Source organism: Ixodes scapularis, unplaced genomic scaffold (assembly GCF_016920785.2).
Source record: "Ixodes scapularis isolate PalLabHiFi unplaced genomic scaffold, ASM1692078v2 PGA_scaffold7__128_contigs__length_106722199, whole genome shotgun sequence".
Classification (NCBI taxonomy): domain Eukaryota; kingdom Metazoa; phylum Arthropoda; class Arachnida; order Ixodida; family Ixodidae; genus Ixodes; species Ixodes scapularis.
In genome coordinates, this window is record NW_024609882.1 from 14,411,377 (window position 1) to 14,434,522 (window position 23,146).

Genomic DNA, 23,146 nt, shown 5'->3' on the forward strand with positions numbered 1-23,146 from the left:
GGCTATGATCAACACTGGCGGCATATAATCGGCTCCAGATCACGTTAACGCTTGTTCTGGCTGCGAGTTGAGCGGGTGAACTCTGCTCGTTTTTCTTTGATTTTTTTCTGGGACTTCTATTGCCTGGGGTGAAAAACGAACGCGTGTTTCATAGGTCATTAACGTTAGGGATCCGTTTTAAGCGGTATTTGCGCAAAGTACAAAAATTGTTGCGTAGCTCCTTTAACTGCTTTTAGACAGAAGCCTACGGAATCACTTCCAAGGTCTCGGTTTTAGATTTGCAGAGTTTAACGCAAATTTGACGTTCCCTGTCGCTCCGGTCTACAGTCTATAGTAATGTCATTGACCTCGTACGCGTGGTCAAAACAACCTGCGTGGCGCAACTCAAAATGTTCATAGGACGACGCTATTTTTTCACAATGACGCAAGAAGGTCCCTGGCTTCGATTGTTTTGCGCATTGCCGTGCTGTCCTTTTTTTACGCTACCATATCAGTCTGAGAACTATTTGATCGCACCTCGAATATCTGTGGCAAATTGGAACGACAGTGACGGTTTTTGCGGTGCCTTCGTCACTTTGTCTGGGACTGTGCTGTATCAAACACTTTAGACTGCGACTGCACTGACAAATTCCATCCTGGAGTGTCCGGCATACACGCAACATGTGGTAACATCTTAGGAAAGAAAAAAAAATTGTTGTGCTCAGAGTCAAGGGCACGAGAATTTGAAAGGACACTTCAACAAAGAAGAGAATATTGCTGCTTTCATGTCCCACCGCATGTTTGATCTGAGACCCGTTTCTGCCATCCCCAGCAGCAGCACTGGTCGGCTCTTCATCGCCAAAAACACTGAGACAAAAGACAGACTTTCGATCACCGCAGTGCTCTACAGAGGCTTCACAAGGACAACTGCTTTCGAGTGTAGATTTCCGTTACTACGAATATCTTTAACCACACTCGGTACCACTTACGGGCATACGAAAGGGAGGCCAAAGGCAGTTAAACAATCGGTTATTCAGCGTATAGGCCGAAGGCGCAGTTAGGATAACCAGCTGATTCACCGTGGCCTAAATAACATCAGATTAAATGCTACTTCCAGCGTCCACGTGGCATGGGTAGAAGTGTACCGACGCAAGTCCAAGTAATGTACGTCTACCTGTCGGGATAGCGTTTTTTTAGTAGTGGATGGTTTTCAATTTATTAAAGCGATAATTGGCATACTCTATCTACCATTACCTAAGCTTTGGTATTCATACTGCGTTAAAATTTTTACAGGAGCTTATAAAAGATACCTCGACATATATCCTAGATATGAGGATACACGAATCCGCTAGACTTCAGAATGCGCTCAGACTAAGGCCACAACAACGTCGATAGTGCTACGAGGTTTGTTTATGGGCATTTATGGGATAAAATGACGCAATTTAAATTTTAACATTATTTTGGCATAAAATTTGATATATAATATTTAACAAAAATTGTCAAAGGCCATCCAACCAAAGTTAGGCTCAAAATGATTATGTCCTCTTGTCTAGGACTTCTTCATAATTTAGAAAACGATCTCGGAAACACAGCGTTGATGACTAAGAATCCCTGACATATAACAAACTTGATTCAACATGAGGTCTTCGACAGCAAGCTGGTACCAACGCAAAGTCACGAATCCTTAGAAGTTCGAGCAACAAAAATGTCTGTACCTCCCACGAAAATGATACAGCCAGATACCACTCGCGGAAAATAAAATTAACAAACTCATCCGAGATAGTTTCAATCAAAGCTTGCACGAGGTTAGCGCACCAGCAAAGCAACGCATGAAGACTATTTTCAAGATGCCCGTGTGCTAGCTGACCAAACCAAGTTCCAAACAATGAACACCACAAAACCGTGCGTAACATACACACTCTGAAAAAAGGGGGCATATTGCTACACCCCTTGTCTCACAAAAGACACCCCAAAACTTGAGTTCGACGTACAGCGCAGTGACGTCGAACCAACGGAGCCAACGTTCACGAGCGACTTAATAGCCGAGTGGTACAACTCATTAAAATCGATAGTGTACGTGCCTACTAACTACAAAAAAAAAAAAAAGAAGAAGCGGTTTTCTTTTGGCAATACTACGAACCTTCGGTGTTTATTTTTTTTTTCCTGTAGTTTTTGACGCGTGCTTTAGCAGTTTAATAAGTTATATTGGAGCGTTGTCAAGCCCATCCTAAAAGTCGGGGCCGTCTGTTCGATGTCAGTGCGCTCTACGTCGAACAGAAGTTTTGGGGTGCATTATAGGGGACAAAGGGGTGTAAGCCGACACGCTTTTTTAAGAGTGTATAGTCGTACGTGGTAATTTCACCTTCAAGTATGCTTCCTGCGGTGATCCAAGGCAATGACTCACGCGGCGTAATAATGAAAAAATCCTTCTGCTTTGACGGCGGAACGGTCGTCGTCTTTTAGACCAGACAAGTTCCCAGTGCTCAACAACAAACTCCCAGTGAGAAACACTATCAACTCTTCCATCATTGTGCTGACCAAGTTCGACAAGAGCCTCGACGGAGTTTCGAGAGCGTTCCGCAGAAACATCTCATACGACGTAAGCGTGCAGCGTTCCAAGAGAGTTCCCGCAAGGTCCCAACCGCATCCCCCAGAAGGGCAGCCTCACAGCAGAGAACACGAGGCGCCGGAGGCCACGGCCGACTGGCCGGCGTGCACGCCTCTTGCCGTCTGCGAAGACGTGTTCCAGCAGCCCGTTTTGTCTCGAGAGTCCAGCGAAGCGGCGTCTCCCACCTTGCGCTGGTGGTAGCTGTGACAGTGGGTGCAGTGCTGGCAGGGCTGCAGCCCGAGCTGGGCAAACGACGGCTGCGGCGCGGTCACCACGGGCATCTGCGTGGGAACCTTGAGCTCGAGTTCGGTCCAGGCCGCCTTGCGCGCCACGGGTCGGCCGTTGGACTCTGGAGCCCCGACGGGGCTCACACCCGTCGCTCGTCTCTTGGGCGAACCGTTGGCGAGCGGAACGACCACGGGCTTGACCGGGTCCCTGGCGGCCTCTTTGGCGGATTCGGGGGCAAGTCCGGCGTAAGGAGGCGGCGTATTGGAGGGCGAGTGCTTGGCGATCTCTTCGTACGTCACCGGAGAGTAGACGGACCTCGAGCCCGCGGCGGACTTGCGGCGCCTGGACTCTTGTCGTTTCGCTTGCACCGTCTGCGTCTCGGGAAGTTTGCGCTGGCCGGGGCCTTTCTTTCCCTGTAGCCAGTAGGTCTTCATCGAACCCTTGCCCTGGGGGGGTGGGAGTTTGCGACGCTATCCTTTCTGAAGGATAGCCGACGGCATCTCTCTTTCGCCGACGGTTTGAGCTGTCATGCTGCTCGACCTTGAATCATGCAATTCGATGACCCACTCAGGCAGCGATGCAGCATTTGGCTGAGGTCGTTGCTGCGCTCGTGCGCGTTAAGAAGGACGGAAACCAAACAAAATGAGTGATCTTTTCGAACAAGCGGTAATCGGCGCCGATGGTCCAAGACTCCGAATATGTCCTCCGCTTCAGTTGAACGTGGTGCATTGATACGTGCTCATTCAATGTGTCAACACAACGTCCACAAAATCACGAAACGAGATGAAAAAATGCGGAGCCCAAATGAAAACAAATAAAAAAGTCACTAATGGAATCCATGCGGGTATTTGGCTTGCGTCAACTGAAAAGTGTACGGCTAAACGTATTGCTACAACGTGCCTTTTTAAGGACACCTTGTAGCCGCAGCAATAATACATAATTCGTTCAGTTCCCAAAAAAGATTGATACCCCTAAAGGGGCAAACTCTGAAGAATTGCATATACAGGTTAACTTTTCCTTAGTTGACCACATGCGTAGAATGTGGTTCGCGAGTACAGCATGCAAGGTGCTTGTGTAACGGTCGCGTAGAAAGGCGTGCACAGAAATAAACCTATTACTTGCCTTAACATCAACTGTACCTCGATCCAATATCTGCCACTTGGTCTCATCGAGGAGATCTTTCGTCTTCTGACTAATGTGGACCCGCAGCGCCTGCGTGAGAACCGCCAATAGGATCAATGGCCACGTCCTCACCAGGAGCTACTCTACTTTTGACGCCTCTCTCACCTCGCTGGTGCTTTCCATCCGCGAAGCCGTGTTGACAGAGTCGCCGAAGAGACAGTAACGCGGCATCTTCAGACCGACCACACCGGCCACGACGGCTCCAGAATGGACTCCTGTACGACAAAGACGGCTGCCTCACCTCGTTCAATCTACTCGATTGAGATCATCGTTAGCTTTGATAGAGCCGCCTTCGTGTCAGGAATAGTCCTCGTGAAATAAAAATTATCTTTACCTCGCTAACATCAGACCCAGCCTGGAATATGCCTCTGAACTTTAAGATCTCCACCAGCAGTATCTCAAGAAAGAAAGAAATCTAATTCAAAACAGATCCGCCAGGTTTTGTCGATAAATACAAACGTGATTAAAGTGTGACCGCTTTAAAATGTGAACTTAAGTGGCAACCTCTCGAAGCCCTTCGTAGAAATGTTCGTTTAAAAATTCTTCATGGTATCATGAGCATTGCGGCATCAACAAAACGAAATGTTCACAGGCATATTGCAACCCCACTTTATTTCTCACAGGCGGGATCACTCCAGAACAATTACGTCTTTCACATCTAAAACTTCCATTTTCAAATATTTACTCCTTTTTTCGCGTGCAGTATTTTGGGGGTGTATCTCAAAACATCCCATTCGCATTTGAACCTTGCACATTTCGACCCATTCTCATTTGGTCCTTCTCGTTTTAACCTTCTCATAAGATCCAAGTTTTATTTTTCGCAACTGGACCCATTCTCATTTCGCCCGTTCGCGCCACGACCGAATGGCACTAGTTCGGCATGCTTCTAACGTCGTTTTGCCTTCGCGGTTTTGTTGATGAGCCCTTAACTTGCTTGGGCCCCTAACATACCATCAGATAAATGTTATCTGTAGAGGTGAGCACTGAGAATCGTACAATGACGCCTGCTTCCCTTCCTCTAAGCAAACGAGAAAAAAAAAAGCGATGAACATTGAATTTGGAAACTTTGTTTGAACAGAAATAGCATACATAATAGCAGTGGTTCTCAACCATTGATGTTTCGCGGACCCCTTGTAGAAAGGCGGAGATGATGGAGGACCCCGTTCGGGGTGAGGTGGCATAGAAAGGTATAGGTTATCATGATAATGATTTAATAAGTGGATATAACTAATTGCTAGTGTGAAGTAGATTTATCTCATTGACATACACACTAGGGTACTCTCCCGAAAATTGGAACGTTCCTTCTCAACGTGAAGAACGACAATAGTGCCGTGCCTGACTGATGAGACAGGGCTTCGCAGACCCCTAGGATGCCTTCGCAGACCGCCCTTTGAGAACCACTGCATTATAGAAGTCGTGGCATTGTCCCAAGTCGAGAGACCTCAAACAATGTGACATTTCGGAGTATGATCTGGCTGCGATAAATATGGTAATAAAAACTAAGACTCAGGAACAGAAACACAGAAGGGGACGAACACAACACAACGAAATCATCACCAGCTCGCTTGTTTTTTAAGTATTATTGCTGCGATAAATAGTTGGTCTGCTTTATTGTGAGATAGCTTTTCACGACGACCTCGACGCACTGCTAAAATCCTTAGCAGAGAAAGTATGCCCGGAGCGTGGCACACACACACACACACACACAAATTATATAAATGCATTTATTAATATTACCCTAAAAAACGATTTTGGTATAGAAAGAGTCGAGTGCGACGGGTCAAAGCGAGATATTTTTTTGAGAATGGCTGCTTTGAAAAGGGCCAGGTGAAAAGGGCGAAACGAGAACGGGCCCAAACGAGGAGGGTTGGAATGCGAAAGACGAAACGGGAAAGGGCCAAATGCGACAGGTCCAGGAGAGAAGATCTTTTTGAGAATGGTTGTTTTGAGAAGGGCCAAGTGAGAAGGTCGAAACGAGAACGGGCTCAAATGATAACCACTCGTATTTAGAATTTGAATGAGCTATTCGAGGATCTGCTGACTTAAGATATGAACTCGCCGTTTCTTTCATGTTCTCACCAGCTCTTAATGTTTGTGACATCTTCATATTCACTTGCATTTGCAGAGTGCGCTTTCACTGGTTTCCAACTTTTCCTAAGCTGGTTTGCTCTGTGTTTCGCTTCAGGGGGCACGAAATTGATTTTCTTCTATTTCAGGTAAGTGTTTTTATGCCATTTTTTTGTTTGCCCCTCCCCTACTGTAATGCCCTCACGGGCGCTGCTGGGTACCTAAAATAAATAAATAAACAAATAAATCCTACTTTTATCTTCGTAGTACTTACACTTCACTTTCTGCAACCAGAAACTGGATGTTAAGTTTTACAGCGATATTACGGCGGTATTACAGCGATAGCAGTTAGTGGGACACTTTACGGTTTCACGCCGTCGATTTTGCGCTCCATATCGACGCGGTCCATTTTCGGCATTCCGGCAAAACACTCCACGGGCCACTGGTAACGAGCTACCAAGCCAGCAGGGTAACGTGCATGGTTAGTCCAACAGCGCCCACCGGGCAATCTGGCCGTGCACTGGGCTAGCTGCCCTTGTGGCCCAGAATTAGCATAAACAACAATTCTAGGGAGGTACACAGGTAAAACTGCCTACGAAATTTACGATGCATTTTTTTATCAAAACGCAAAGGGAAAGAAGCAAGTGCTTCAATGCCTTGTCAATGACAACCACTACAGAGATTTATTTTCTAAACGCCTAGCCCGAAAGATGGCATTAATAGTGCGTGTTTGTTTTAATAAACTTTCATTTGAGCGTGCACTTGGTCTCGTCTACTTCCTTGTCCCCGTTTCTTCGGCGCTTTTCGTTTAGCGCGTGTGACTCCTTGTACCGAAGTGAGGTACGAAAACACGCATCCTTCTGACAGAGACAGCTGAAATGCTCTTTACTTAATACACCCTCATCGGTTCCAAAACAGGGGAATTCTCGTCCGTTGCGTTACTCGGTTTAATACGAAACGCCTGTGCGGACTCCCTGGTGCGCGCCCGCACCTTTACCCTTCATTCAGTCCATCTGCTCTGAAATTACACCTTAGGACCTCCGACGTCAGACCACAGCTGTCGCAGTGTTTCCCATTACGGGTTGCTCAAGTGTTTACAATTTTTCTTCCTTGCGTGGCCAGTAAGTCTACCATAACCAACAAACTACTTCTGTAATTTTTTTTTCTTTGCAAAGCGTTTACGTTTGTTTTGTAATGCTCGAGATCGTCAATAGGTCGCAATATCACTGAAAAACAGGAGTGCGAAAATTCGAACTTTCTTAACCGTTAGACGCTGCCCAAGGCAAGACTTGTCATTCCACTGGCGCGACGACGATAAACACACACTGTAGTTTGCAACCCATCTTTCATTCGTGTTTTTACAACTACGTATAAGCCCCAAAAAGAGTTCTTTCATCGGCGCTCACAAATCGGTGTCTGCCACAAATCGGTGGGAAAAGAGTCCCGGTGTACAATCGCTAACATGGACCTGCACTGACCCACACGTATCCTGAGGCTCTTTCCCGTGGACGGGTCCTTGAGGTCTCCGATAACCTTGATCATGTCTAGCGCCATGTCGCACACCTTCTCCGAGTGGTTGGGTTCCGGCTCGGGGGCCCCGGCCACGACCATGTACGCGTCGCCGATCGTCTCCACCTGCGCATCATGGACGGCTCATCACACACATCTGAAAGCCTGAGAATGCGGGGCACAACAGGGAGCATTTTATCGTCCCTCGGCAGCCAATGAGACATCGGCCGAGCAGAAAGGCCAAGAACGCCAGGCAAGAAGCGTGACCACAATGTGCCACGCCCTACGCAGCTGTCAATCACCGATCCACTAACCGTGTCTCAAGTTCTCTCGTTCAGGGTGCTTGGACGGCGCCTCGCACTGCTGTCTTCGATCGTGCGTTCCCGAAGCGGTAACGATTCTAAGGAAAATAGGAATCGTTGGGGAGCACCGTGAAGTGTCACGATAATGTACGCCATCTTTTAAAAACAGCCACAACCACTCCGCACGATGAAGCGCCTTTTTCGAGAGAATCACGGCGTCTTTAATTCATTGATTTGTTATACGGCTCAATTTGTTCCCCCCAACCTGTATTGTCACGACAAACCCAACATGCGTAACATCTCTTCCCGCTAGAAGCACGTAGTGCGCCTTTCATTGATACGAACGTAGATCGTGGCAATCCGGGGGCCATAATCAACACGGCGGGACCGAGGGACTGGGCCATGGCGACCAGCTGCGATTGGCCAGTTCCGCACCGCGGCCCCATTGCAGTAGGCGGTGATGTCCTGGTCGCTAAAATGTCCTTTCACACACTCGGGCTTGACTACGACTGATAGAGACCGGCTTTTAAGCCTCTTGCGACGGCGTACGAGCGGCTGCATTGCTGCGCGGTCGGTCGTAAGTCGTTGAAAGAGGCTTACAAACCGGTCTCGTTTCAGTCGCTAGGGTACGCGTCTTTTATCTCTGGGTGGTGACGTCAAAACATCTGGCACACCAACTTGTTTTTTTCTTTTTTTAAATGGGTGATACGGCGCTTTTAAGTTCACGCTCTTTAGGTCGGTTTACAAAGGGGTGCTTTCCTACGTTACGTTACGACCGATTACGACCGCTTCGGTCGCGAGTCGCTGGGATATCTGTGCTTCGAATGAGGAGTGGCGACCGGTTCAAGGAGCAGCTTTGCACGCGGCATCCGAAACACGGATGTCCCGATGACGGCCCACGTAACGCAAGAAATCGTCAGCAAACTCCCCTGTGTGAACCGACCTTTAGCGTCTTAGCGCTGACCTGTGCTTCGACTGGGTTTGAATTTTTAATGCAATAGCATTATTAAGTTACTACTCAAGATTTTCAGCTATGTATATTCGGGCTTCGAATGCTCAGCAAATATGCGCAGTAGATCATTTGAGCTCACTGTGCTTGCACCCCATCGCGTCGCGCGTTTGCCGAGCGGCAGTACGCACTCCTTCACATTCGTACCCTCTTCGAAGAGCCTGACGACCTTGACGTCGTCCTAGACTTCGTGCTAAAGGTAGTCATAGAGATCGTCCTAGAGGTCATCTTCGAGGTCGTTTTAGAGGTCGTCCTAGAGATCATCCGGGGCATTGCCGACGTCTTCCTGGATGTCGTCCTCCAGGACGTTGTCCTCCAAGTCGCCCTAGAAGACGTCCTAGAGATCATCCGGGACATTGCCCTAGACGTCTTCTTGGATGTCGTCCTGCAGGACGTCGTCCTCCAGGTCGTCCTAGACGACGTCCTAGAGATCCTCCGGGACATTGCCCTACACGTCTTCTTGGATGTCGTCCTCCAGGTCGTCCTAGACGACGTTGAGGACGACGTTAAGAGCGACGTTTAGGCCGACCTCAAGGACGACCTCTAGGGTGATCTCAAGGACGACAAGGATTTAGCCTCGTCTTGTTTAGTGAAAAGTTTTCCCGCTCAATTTAGCGAAAAAAATTGACGTTAGTTTTGAGTTTTCCCGCTAAATTTTGCGGTGTGCAGCGATAAAGGCTATCGCATTCGTAGATAATCACCCCTGTGGTTTCGTCAAATTTGCTTCGACCATCAATTTGCCGTCCTGTAATTTGTTTCTTTGTATTTTCCTCGTTATCTCATTCCGCGCCCGAGCAGGCACGCTTCTACACGTGTGAGAGCTTGAGACGCCTAAGTTTGTATAACATAAAACAGGTCCCTTTTCGCAGCGCCTCCAGGACAACGCAGGAGGCCTATCACTCCGCCTGGAGCCGAATGCCGCCATCCGTGGGGCAGCCTCTGCATGCCCTACTGGAAGCACTTCTTGGCAGTGCCCCCCACAGCTGCCTCCAGGTTCTCATTGACCGCGAAAAAACGTCCTTCCCCGGCTTTTTTACAGCTGTTCACTTTCCACCACCGGAAATCACCTCCGTTGTCGTTGTACGGCGTCCGTCGTCGATATTGCCAAATGATTTAAAAAAAAAGGACGCCCGTCGGCGCAGGGTTTTCGGGATTCGACCCTGGGTCCGCTGCGTGGGAAGCGGGCACTTCACACCTAGAGCCCATGAACGAAGCCAGAAGACTTGGCCGTTAAGACGGTGCGTGAAGGCGACACCGATGCCCAACGACCGTGACGTGTCGCAGCTATCGCCCTGACTGTACCATGCACTAACGCAAGATCGCTCATTTCTTCGTGCCACCGAACAGGTGATAATCACTGGGGGCCGGGTCAGGCCATCCTTAAGCACGAGTCAGGAACAAACGTCTGACCGGTCGTAGGGCGTGTCAGAATGACGACCGAACTCAATCAGGCGCCACTGCATCGTGCTCACCCACGCGAGGCCGTGATTGACCGGCGCTTGATCGGATTCGGCCGTCACACGTCGAACGACCAGTGGGGACGTTGGATCGTGCGTGTGCATGGCCTAACCGGGCTTCCAGTGGTAATCACCTCTTCGGTGGCACGAAATAAAACACTGCGAAGACGCCATTTCGCGGTCATTGAGAAGATGGAAGTGGCTGTTTAGGTGTGGCTGAGTGACACTCCCAAAAAGAGGTTCCAGCTAGGCATGCAGAGGCTGCCATACAATTCGGGAAGAAGGGCGAGTCGAAACGTCCGGTAAAAATTGCTAGTGAATAGTGTACGCTTCTCGTCCCTCGAGCAAAAGTGGATGACAAAAGTATTTCGAGCATGTTCGGGGCGCTTCATGCATATGTATGCTTGGAACGCGTCGGGAAACACTTTATGTATGGCCAGGGCCCCTGACTGCTGTTGAGATATTCTGACTTAGCCCACAGTGATTGATCGTCGATTAAATTCCCGCGAAGCATGGCCACTTCTGGCTCGTTCCGACATTCACCCCTTGGGGGTACTCGTGTACTGAATGGAGTTCATCCAGCGCTCAAGGCTGCTGCGCCACGAACACGTCACGACACGAAGGTCGAGGGTAAAGACGCGCTAAGCCTGGGCACGACGACGCCGAACTCGGCACCGCGTCCCATTAATTATGTCAATCTCACCTGGATGACGTCGAAATGCTGGCCGGTGCACGAGCTCGGATTATTCTACGAGGGCAAAGGCACCGGGCAAAGACGCGAGCTAGGCAGTCCACTTTTCAACTCAACAGCCGCAACGCGGTTCAGGGGCCACTGTTCGGCCTTCGGCAAACCTCTGAAGGCCGCTCTCTCTTTGTACGCCCCGGGAGGCAATCGAGGGGCGCCGACCCGAACCTGACTGAGCACGAATGCCAGGCTAACGAAAACACTCGCGTGGCATCCGCGCCCCGCTCTGGCCTCGTTGTCTGGGAGCCGACGGCCCGAGCGCTCTCGGTGCCCACGCGGAGCCTGACCTTGTAGACGCCGTGCTTCTCGGTGAGTTCGTCGAAGAGGGAGTACATGGAGTTGAGCATGGACACCACCTCCATGGGCGTGATGCGGCTGCAGATCTCCGTGAACGACACCACGTCGCTGAACAGGATCGTCACCGAGTCGAAGTACTGCCGGAAGGAAAACAGTCAAAGTCATTAGAAAATATCCCAGCTTCCGTGTCCTCTGATAGACGTTTCTTTCCTTTTTTGTTAAAAAGAGAGACATGGTACAGAGGATGCTTATATGCGTAACGATAATAATCCTATAGGAGAAGGATAACAAGGGGCCTCTCTAGTGGAGATGGAGAGGTCCCTGGTTCGATACCAGGACCAGACGGATTTTTTCAGTCGAGCACCAGTCACCTAGCTGAGTTTGAAGATTTGTGTTTGTCCTTTGTCCCCCTTGTTTCCCTCCTCCGCTGATTATTATGGTTATTCTTGTCTAACTCACTTGCACCTTTGCATTAATTCTGTTATTCGTAACTTTTATGCGTCCGTTTTTCCACTGGAAATGACGTCCGTCGTCGATATCGCCAAATGCTCGAAAAAGCTCGCCCACCGCCGAGGTGTTCTCTTGGGGCACGGTGTAAGATAATACTCTTCAGGTGAGGACAGCGCGTTCCTTGCGCAGTGCAGATAAAGTTCGCTTTTCACTCTGTCTCTTTCTCTCTCTCACTATCTTTTTAAGCGGCGCCGGCAGATGACTCGTCGACCCGTGGGCACGACAAAGACGGCTTGTGCCGCCTCATGCTCCACACGCGCAGAGCTCCAGCGAGGTTGTCGTTCGTGCAGAAAGACCACGGTGTACCGGGGTGGTCATGACAACGAGATAATTTTTTTTCGCTTTCACACAGTTTCGCCGTTTGGCCGCCGGCGACACTGTCGGCCACGGGCACGGTGGCCGCGGAATAATGCAGCCTTTCGGATGCCCGTCGAACGAACACTATCTGATTCCTCGCGCCGTGCGTTCAGTCCCGCCGTGTCCTCACCTAAAGAGTGTATCTTACACCGTGTTTTGGGGGTTGCTGCGCGTGAAGCAGGCGCGTTACCGCGGAGCTTTTGAGAGCTTCAGCTGTACTGGACTTGTTGTACTTAAAGCCTCTTCATGGTGCGTCGATGCACGAGGCACGTGCGACATGCAGCCCCTGGGAAGATCATGGCGGCACAACGCAGCACTGAGCTAGATTTCAGACGCCATGGTCTTCGCAGAAGTGACGCACGGCACGTGTCTCGAGCAATTTCACAACAATGAATGGCGCCACTTTTCCCAGGATAAAGGAGCTTTGGCTGTACTGGGCAAGTTTCGTGTTGCCGAAAACGAACGGAGCATGCGGGCGTTCATCGCAAGTGGCTTTGGCGCCGCGAGAGGGCGAGTACCGCAGTGATACCGTCGCCCTTTCGCTGATAATAGCCGCGGTTGAGGCGCAGCGCATTCGTCCAATCGCGATTGCGCTGGGGGTCATGTGATTGGGCTCCTCGCCATTTGCTTTGTTTCGTCTTCAGTCGCCCGTTCCCTCGGCGCTGTAAACATACAGCAATTTAAGGCCTGTTCACACATACAGCGGAGCGCTAAGTTAGCCCTACGTGAGCGCTAACACGGCGCTCCAGTAGCGCCTTGTTAGCGCTCCATGTAGCGCCTTTTTAGAGCTTCGGTATAGCGCCGTGTTAGCGCTTCAGTAGCGCTTCTTGTACCGCGGTGCTGCGGATTAGCGCGTGCACTGCGGTTCCGGTTCCTGTGGTTGGATGTGCATCAGCAGCACCATGGCGGACATGTGGTATGATGAAATAGAAACGCGACAAATGCTCTTACATACGCGATTAGTGCATATGTGTGTAGACGGCTGAACGCCCAGAAGAGCCTTCTGGGTGAGCGAAATCTTTCGCCACCGAAATACAGACGGGTACCCGGCGAACCTTGTTCCTAGGCTGAGGGACCGAGACACAAAGCTCTTTCGAAGGCGATTATTTTTAACTGTGTGACTTCGAAACCACGGTCACGCATATTGAATAGAAGGCGATGAGGTCGTACCCAATCAATTAGTCGCTCAGAGTCCATGACTCTGGATCATCTGCCCGACCCTTTGCTTGGAAAGTGGCTCAATTACCTCCTCTTCTTTCAATGAAAAAGGAAAAAGAACAAGCGTGAGAGCGCTGACAAAGCGCTAACAGAGCGCTGCTGAAGCGCTAACAGAGCGCTACATCACGCGCTAGGAAACGCCACATGAGCGCTCCTTTGAGCGCTCACGTAGCGCTAACTTAGCTCTCCGCTGTATGTGTGAACCGGCCTTTAGTGTAACGTAAAGAGTGGACACTCCCATAGACCCCAGCGGCTCACTCGACTGTCAGCGCGCCTGGTGGCTGTTGTGAACTTGGTCTCGGCTATTTGCTTGAGTGGATAACTAACATAATTGATTCCGTTACGCGGTAGCTTGCGCTGTCTAGTTTGTCGCGCGCCAAACTAGAATCGTGAAATTCGGTAGGAATCAATTGTTTAAACGCCCACGTCAATTCTAAATTCCAGATCAGACCGCGCGCAATATGAAATATAAAATTAAAACCGCTTGACTCGAGAGAAAAAACGAGACAACCTAACGAGAGAATTGAGTAATGAGCAAATATTTATTGACCAGAAAGGCAACCGTAACAAAAATTGCGCAGTCCCGTGTTAATCCAGAGTCACTGCGTTAGCTGCGCGAGAAGTCACGGCGAAGTGGTTGGGCATCGAAGTCGCGTTCCCGCACCGGTTCACAAAAGAGTTGCTCTTTGGAACAAAACGTTTGGACCAAGCGTTTTGTTCCAAAGACAATAAATGCAATTGCGTATTTTCGCGGACAATAAATACGAAAACTGAGCAGATTAACTGCGGGACGACCTGTTACATGCTGCGGTCTTTCTCGAGAAAGGGGGATGCCTTCAGTAGAATGTGTGGATCGGCTAATAACTCGGATATACCGGTGGCCCCCGACGAAAACGGCTTTCAAGACGAAGCACGCACAATACTCATCTGCTGTCCAAATCACATATTTGAGGATATTTACTTTTCAAGGTTCAGAAACGGACCTCATCTTTTAGCTTAGGGAAGAGATAACTTTACGGTTATGTATTCCGGGCTCTCACACTGGCGCAAACCAGTGACGTGGAATTTCTCCCTTTCAGACGTCTTCCACCAGCGGAGGTACGTCGCAATTCTTACGAACACATGCGGAACCTTTTGTAATTTTCTCCGTCTTTCACTTTGGTATTAAGAGAAGAAAAACATATCGGGTTTTGTGAACGTTTAAATAGCGAGAGTTCAATTCGCCAAAAGATTCGGTGACGTGGTTTGACGTCCTGAAGGGGTAACTTATTGAGTGTTGTCTGGGATTCTTAGCCCCAAGTCTGTACTCTTTTTAACGATGTTGCGATTACACAACCGCATGCCTGTACAATACAAAACAATCAGGGGCGCGGCTCAGATAGATCATTGGCTGAGCACACGTATGGCGTTTACATCAGAACGATCACAAGCTTTTCAACTAGCGTTTGGTAAAGAGCTGCGTTATCGAGTTTTAATAGAGAGTTCCAGTTATATCTTTTTATACTGTAGTCTACTTTTTTTTTTTGGAATAGAATGTTCCAGTTGTATCTTCTTGTGCTGTAGTTTACTTTTTTGTTATCTCTGATTTGCTTATAGTCCGGTTCCTTCACCTTACACGTACACTCCCAGGAAAAAAAGTATCTCCTTACACCCTTTTGTCCCATATAAAACACCCAAAAACTTCAGCTCGACGTACGGCGCGTTGACGTCGAACCGACAGTACCAACTTTCACGAGCGGCTTAAGAGACGAATGGTACAAATTATTAAAACAACTAATGAACGGGTTATTGACTACAAAAAAAATTATTTGGGGTTTTCTTGGCCCAACTGCAAAACCTCAGTCTTTTTCTTTTTCTTTTTCTGTCGTCATTCATACGCACTTCAGCTGCTTTATAAGTTATATGGCACCGTTGTTACGCACTTTTTAAAACTTGGGGTCGTCTGTTCGACGTCAGTGCGCTGTACGTGGAACTAAAGATTTGGGTGCATTATATCGGACAAAAGGGTTTAAGAATACACTTTTTTTTTCTTTTACCCATTACCCATTACCGAGCAACAAATTAATAATCTGCCCCTTTTTGCTGCGAGATTTCCGCTAAAAACATTAAATTGCTCGCGCGTACGGTTATATGATCAATACACGTTTTAGAAACTTTATTAGCAAGGTGTTCTTGACAGACACTCGAACCGAAACCGAAAATCGTTTAGGAACGAAATTTTTTTCATTAACCGGAGCCGGAACGAAACCATTATTTGAAATTGATGAAAACCGTTACTGTCACTGTAGATAATTTACCGCTAACCGATATTATCCGATATTAACCAAAAAGTAAAAATATTAGTCTTTCTCAAGAATGACCCCGAGGAGGGATCTTGAAATGTCGTGGCCATTTGACAGAGCTACTGTCAGCGAGTGGTACCTCCGGTAATACATTTTCGTTCAATCTAAATTTAGGCTTAAGAATACTTAGTTGGAATCAGTGGTCGAGCTTACAATGAAAAGTCCTTATTTCTAAATCTGCCACAATCGCTACGTGTAATCAGTACGTGGCGCCTTCGGGATATCAACGAATAAGTTAGAAGACTGAGATGTCCATCCATTTCCATTCTTTTCAAACCACCGATGTTCCTCATTTGCAGTAGATGAAGAAACGAGGAAAATTGACCTCGATGAAGAGCTGGCGAAAAACAAAATCCGGTATTCATTTCGTCCGAATTGTGTTGGGAGTGACGGTACTGGAACAACACAGCAAGAAAAAAAAAAAGTCAGGTTTAACATCGACTTTTCGTATAAAGTTGTTAGAAATCTGGGACTAATTTAAATCATTTATTATAAAACGGCTGTCTAGCATTTCAATAAAGCAAATTATTGGAGAAACCGAAAACAACCGGTTTTTAGAAGCGTGCACTCGGTAACCAAAAATGTAAAAGGTAAAACCGTAAGAGACGGACACGAAACCGATATTATCATCATTCTACTATACACGGGTGCTGGATGAATGAAGCCCGGTCTTGTAAAGGATTCCTTCCGAGTAACTAAGAACACACAAAAACTCCAAACCGAGGCTTGGCCACCAAAGGTCTCGTCTCTGCATTACAAAAATCTTGCCCCCATAGGGTCGGGCGCGGCTTTCAAGAACAGATCTGTAGACTTCAGGACTCTCGGTACACAAACAAACTCTTAGTACCGGTATGCCAAAACCTCTGCAAGCAAGTACGGCACAAATCTGAGAAAAATGCACAACCAGCGAAAACGAAGCCCCAAAAACCTCTCGTGGTGATGTCATACATCCACGGGAGAACGCATCGCCTGAAAAAAAGTGAAAGCCGTTTACAACTCCCTGTAACGCAGAATTGGAGCGCAGCTCTTGAGGAGGAGGAGTGAAGGGTACTTGGGGGTCACGTGACCTTGAGGTGACCTTGGGAGAGGTCACGTGACCTCGGGGAGTCACGTGACCTTGGGGAGGGGACCGCGTGACCTTGGGGTGACCTTGGGATGACCTCGGTTATGCCGACGGCGACGGCGACGTCGCTCAAGCCGGAAACGGGCGCCTAAGAGCCGCGCTCTAAAAGATTGCTGGCCGAGAGAGAGAGAAACAACTTTAATGGAACACCACATCAAGAAGCCGCAGGATAGAGGTTTACCTACCGCGGCTTCTCAAAAAGAAAAAATTCTGTTCCCGAACTAAAAAGGAATGCATGCGAGGTGGCTTTTCTCTGTTCTGGAAGGGACTGAGGGTCACGTATTACACGTGAACATCGGTGCATGGCATGCACCGATGTTCACGCCAAGTCAAACGTCGGGTGCTCGTTCGCTTTTTGTAAGGTGTTCGTGACTTCCGTCGCGATCTTGTCCGCTCGGGAGACGACTTCGGCTTGGATTTGTGGGTCCGAGCTTCGGAGAAGCACAGCCCAAGGGGGATCCAGCGGGTCCTCTTCTCCTTCTCGAAGGTGAGCGACGAAGTCCCGTAGAGTAGGTGAGGGAGGGTCGAAGGGACATTCCCAAAACAAGTGTGCAATGGTGGCCTTGGTCGGGCCAGTCCCCCCGTCGGCGGGGTCTGGTGGCGGGCAGCGAGCGCACCTCCCGTCGAAGACGGTTGGATAGATATGCCGCAGAAAGGCCGGGCAGGGGAGGGTATTTGTCTGCAGCTGTCTCCACCTCAGGGCCTGGAACTTGGTGAGACTTTTGTCGGGTGGTGGATACAGTCTGCGTTCTAGGCGGTAGTGTTGCAAGATCTCTTGGAACACCGTCAGGCAGTCCTTGGACATCGAAAGGTGGTGGGACGCCGTTTCGTCGACGCCGCTAAGGGAGCTTGGCAGCGTGCCGGCCGGCATTCGGAGGGAAGTTGCTCGAGTTGCCGTTGCGTGTGCCGTTTTGTTCCCCTCGTGGGTCGAGTGAGCGGGGACCCACACCAGACGGCGTCTGGTGCGGTCGGAGCCGGGCTTGAAGGATCGAAGGATGCGTTCCGTTACCGCGCACACCCTGCCTCTGGCGAAATTGCGGACTGCCGTCTTGGAGTCGCTGGTGATCGTCGTTGAGAGGGGGCCCGCGTGGACCAGGGCCAGTGCAACGGCCGCCTCTTCCGCCACTGCAGTGGCTTTGGTGGTCACGGAGGCCTGGGCGACCGTGGATCCGTCGCTGTTTACCACGGCGATCGCGAAACAGGCGTTACGAGAGGCGCCGCCCGGGTACGGCGCAGCGTCCACGTGAAGGACGCCAGAGTTGGTACGATGCTGCTTGTTGAGGGCGTCAGCTCGCGCCTTTCTCCGCTCCTCGTGATGTTGAGGGTGCATATTCCGCGGTACCGGGCGGACTTCCAACGCTTTCCTAACCGTCTTCGGAACGTCGACCGGGGCCTCTTGCAAAGGTTCCGGCTCGATCCCCAGCCTTTCCAGGACGGCGCGCCCGGTAGGCGTCTTAGAGAGACGCACGATTTGAGAGCTCCGGTGCGCCTCGACGAGTTCGGACACCGTGTTGTGTATTCCAAGTTGCATGAGGCGGTCCGTAGACGTGGCCATGGGGAGTCCGAGGGCCAACTTGTACACTTGTCTTATGATAGAATCGAGCTTCTTCTTGTCGGTTGTCGTGAGTCGCATGTAAGGTACCGTGTAGAGGACGCGGCTGACGACAAACGCGTGCACTATGCGGCAAACGTCGCCCTCCTTGACCCCGCCTCGCTTGTTGGCGATGCGTCTAATGAGACGAGCCGTGCTCTTGGCCGTCTTGCCAATTCGAAGAACGGCGTCTGCATTTGACAGATCTTTTCTGAGGTGCATGCCGAGAACTCTGACCGAGTCGCTTTCAGAGATGTGATTGCCGTTGACCAGAACTTGAACATCGTCCTGGAAAATGCGCTCGTGGTAGACCCTCTTCACAAGGAGTTCCGACTTGGCATGGGAGCACTCGAGGCCGACGGATCTGGCATAGTCTACTACGACATCAGCGGCCGTCTGGAGCGCGCTTTGCACGTGTAATACGTGACCCTCAGTCCAAAGGGTAACGTCATCCGCGTAAAGCGAATGACGTAGGCCGGGGATAACGGTCAGCTTTTCTGGCAGATCCATCATTGCGAAGTTGAACAAGAGGGGTGAGAGTACTGCCCCTTGGGGAGTACCTCGTCCAACGCAGGCTCGAAAGGTCGGTGAGACATCCTCTCCCAGGCGAATCTCTGCAGTACGTCCCGTGAGAAAGGACTTCAAGTACGCAAAGGTGCGGAGCCCGAGATGCAGGCGTGAAATCCGACTGAGAATGGCTTCGTGCTTCACGTTGTCAAACGCTTTCTGGAGGTCGAGGGCCAGCAAGGCTTGCATTCCCCTCTTCTTCTCGACGATGTCCTGTGAGAGTTGCAGGAACACGTCTTGGGTAGAGAGGTGAGCTCGGAAGCCGAACATGGTGTGCGGTAGAAGGTCGCGGTCTTCCACGTAGGCTTGGAGTCTGTTGAGAATGACGTGCTCGAGCAACTTGCCCAGGCAAGACGTAAGAGAAATCGGCCTGAGATTGGAGACCGAAAGCTCTTTTCCGGGTTTCGGAATGAAAGCGACGACGGCGTGCTTCCAGGTAGGGGGCACCGATCCCGTTCGCCACACCTCGTTGAAGAGGGCCGTTAGTGCCGTCACCGAACGGTAGTCCAAGTTCCGGAGCATCTTGTTCGTAATCCTGTCGGAGCCCGGCGCCGATCTCGCGCGTAGTTGTTCCATCGCGCTCCGAACCTCGGCCTCGATTATGTCATCGTCGAGCTCGGGGTTTGGTGACCCGGTGTACGAAAGGAAGGCCTGTTCGTGCTCTGTGGAAGCAGAAATGTAGGTTTTACGGAGTTCCTCCATGAGGTCCGCCGTACTGCCCCCGTGTGAGTGAAGGACCTTGGAGAGGTCGGTCCGCTGAGTCGTTTTGGTGGTCGTGGGATCCATCAAATGGCTGAGCAGCGACCAAGTGTCCTTGCGATGGAGGTTACCGTTGAGACCGTCACACACCTGTCCCCATTGCTGCCGATCTAGCTGGTCCGCATAAATCTCGATGTCTCTTTCCAGGCGAGCTATGCGCTTGCGGAGCTTTCCGTTCCGTCTCGCCTGTGCTTGCCACCTGGCCTGAAGACTGCGGTGAGCTTGCCACATGTGCTCGAGTTTGGAGTCGCTGAATCCCGAGGTCGAAGAGGCGTCGCTCTCGACGGTCACCAATTCCGCGCTGGATAGGAGGTCGTCGGTCCAACCGCAGAGGTCTTCGATGGTGGTCGGAGCCGACGCATCCCTGTTGCGGCGAAAAGCGTCCCAATCCGTGACCAGGACTTTGCGTTTTGCGGGGGCCGAGATTCCCTCAACCGGCATGAGCATCTCGAGCACATAGTGGTCGCTGCCGAGGGAAACCCCGGTGTTCGTCCACGACACTTCACCAATCATTCTCGTCATGGAGAGGTCGGGCGACGTATTTTTAGAGACGCTGTTCCCAATGCGGGTGGGATAGCGGAAATCATTTAATATAGTGTAGTCGTGCTCGTCTACACACTCCTGGAGGGACACGGCCTTAGGAAGAGTGTGTAGGTGCCCCCATTCAGCGTGGTTGGCATTGAAGTCGCCCACGACGAGCAGGGGGGTGTCTTTGGCGACGCGGAGAACTTCTGCGAGGATTCTAGCCACAGCCTTCGATTGATCCTTCGGGGGGCTGTAAACGTTGAGTAGAAAGACGCGGCGCTGCTCTTTGCGCCTGGGCAGAAGTTCGAGCAGAATGTGCGGCACGTTGTCAACTACGGGTTCGTGTTGTATCGTGGGTATGCCTCTTCGGACGAAAGTATGAACAGGTTTCGATGCGCGCGGCCCTCTCACTGCTGCCTCGACGGGGACCTCGAAGCGAACGTAACCCGACAAATGGACGCCATCGTGCGATTCTTGGAAGGCGAGAACATCAGGCATGTGCTCGGCGTTGCGAATATGGAGCTGCAGGTTTCCCCTCTTGCGACCGAGACCCCTGCAGTTCCACTGCCACACTCGCAGGGGTTGCTGCTGCCGTTGCCGGCGCCTAGTCATGTTGGAGCTGGAGTTTGCGTAGCTGTTCCTGGATAAGCGGGAGTGCTTGCAGAATCTGTGGTATCTGCTGTTGCATTTGGAGCATCTGTTGCTGCATTTGCTGCTGGGTGTGCCGGATTTCCTCGATCGCCTGTTCGAGAGCGGTCTGCCGGGATTCCATGCGTTGTGTGAATGCTTCCTGACGAGCTTCCAGTCGCTGTTCGAGGGCGAGGACAGTCGCAGAGCTGACCACGCTGCAGGTGTCATCGTCTATTTCGAGATCTCTCTCTGTTAGCGGAGGTGGCGCAGCCTTGGAGGCCTGGCGCTTGCGAGGTTTCTTTTCGGGGACCGGCCCCGGTTCCAAGAGCGGTTCCGGTACTACGTGGGTGGGTGACGTTTCGGGGTCAAGCGGCGTATATTGGAGGTTGGTTGCGGGTGGCGTTCGGGGCGGAGGCCGCAGGAGCGTAGTTTGCGCTGAAGTGGTCGGTTTGGAGACGCACGCTCCCGTTAGTTGTCGTTGAAGGTCGGAGATCTGCCGTCGTAGTTCCTTGACCAGCGCGGACTCAGCACCAGCCGCAGATGCAGATGCCCACGCCGCCCTGTCTTCCTTGGGCTTGCGATTCTTCGAGACACTTCGATTCCTGGAAGCGCTTCGGCCTCTGCCATCCAGGGGAGGGAAAGAGACCGAGCGGCTGCGTGCTCGGTAACCTCGCTGTCCGCCATTGCTGTCTCGCGAGCGGGACCTGCGGGACCGCTGTCGTTGCTTGTCAGGCTCCGTCGGCGCTGGTCCGCGACCCTCAGGGCGGCGAACATAGCGATGAGAGCATTCTTTGGAGGCCGTGATGTGCCTGCCCCCGCAGATGGCGCACAGGGGCTGGCACTCGTAGTGCGAGCCATCTTCGTTTTGCGACGAGTGTTGGGCTCCGCAGCGGTGGCATCTGCTCTGGGGTGGCATGGGACACACGTCGGCCCGGTGACCAGTTCGTCTACAGTTGACGCACGCCTCGATTCTATCTCTGTACGGGAAACAGGAGAGAGTGAACCCATTGAAGTAGAGGTATGTCGGGATCCTCTTGCCTCGTATGGTAACCAGTAGCGCTCGTGACTTGCCCATCCGTCGTGCTGCGAGTACCTGCCAGTGCGGGTTCTGCTCTATGCAGTCGAGCAGGATGTCTTTAGCATCCTCGGTTCCTTCGAAGGAGAGGGCCTTCGGTACGACTATTCGCGTCGAGTCGTTTGGAGTGGCCATGTGAGTCGTGACCTCGTGCGTCTTACCACCGATCACCAGTGACCGAATTTGCAGGTAGGCTAGCTGCCTGTCCTCGTCCGGCGTGCTGACCGTGATCGTGTTACTGCGCGGGTTGATGCGGAACTTGTCGAGAGAGCAGACTTCGCGCGGCGACAGGCCGAGCTGCGAGACAACGGCTGACAGGACGTCGGCTGCAGAAACTTGGGAAAAGTCGAGTCCCCGGGGTCGGAACGTGACTTTAAACCCCATAGGAAGAGGAGGAAGAGGGATCGTCCTCTTACCCTTCCGTCTCTTGGTTGGGGTGGACCGCTTCTTGATGGCAGGAGCCGAGGCAGCGTCGCCATCCTGTTTCTTCGGTACGGAGGCTTCGTTCTTCGCAGCCCGGGCCGCCATGGATTCTTTCACGGTGCGGTTAATGTTACCGCGGACGATCGTCGTCCATCCTTCATCGGTAGGCTGGCTCTTGGTGATCTCAGAGCTCGCAGTACCACTAATCGGAGCTGTATCCATAGGCACCCGGTGGAAGGGGGCGCACGAACGCCGCCGACGCTTTCCCGGTGGGAAGTAGGCTTAGCTCCCTCCCGCACCGTGCAGGAAGGAGGTTTGGGCGAAACAGTCCAAAACCACGCCTACATCGTGCACAAAAGGGTCCACAGGGTACGCTCACCGTGCCGAAAAGACCGGTAGCAAGGAAAAGCTCGAAGAAACCAAAGAAAAGGTCAAAAAGGGGCCAAAAAGCGGGAGCTCGACGCGACGCGTCCACTCTGATCGGCCGCTCTTCTTCTTCCATTGCTGGCCGACAAGGTGTAAACGTCGTTCGCTCAGCCCCGAACAAGGCATATGCCATGTGCCGTAAGGTGAATTGTGGGACTGACCAAGATAAGAAGACCACCCGCGGCACCGCGCACAGAATATCTTACGCCCCATGCGA

The 23,146-nt window shown here is 51.2% G+C and overlaps 1 protein-coding gene across 1 annotated transcript in view; it reads right to left on the minus strand.

The window, feature by feature from the left end:
- Nucleotides 1–1,916: 1,916 nt before the first annotated feature.
- Nucleotides 1,917–23,146, minus strand: part of LOC8052045 (soluble guanylate cyclase 88E) — a 150,364-nt gene continuing 129,134 nt past the window's right edge. The window contains exons 11-15 of the mRNA XM_029995441.4: nucleotides 11,374–11,520; nucleotides 7,543–7,699; nucleotides 4,103–4,212; nucleotides 3,938–4,027; nucleotides 1,917–3,261 (exon numbers count right to left, since the gene is read on the minus strand). Coding sequence (XP_029851301.1) covers nucleotides 2,644–3,261; nucleotides 3,938–4,027; nucleotides 4,103–4,212; nucleotides 7,543–7,699; nucleotides 11,374–11,520 — 1,122 coding nt within the window. The 3' untranslated portion in view covers nucleotides 1,917–2,643. The remainder of the gene's footprint in view (nucleotides 3,262–3,937; nucleotides 4,028–4,102; nucleotides 4,213–7,542; nucleotides 7,700–11,373; nucleotides 11,521–23,146) is intronic.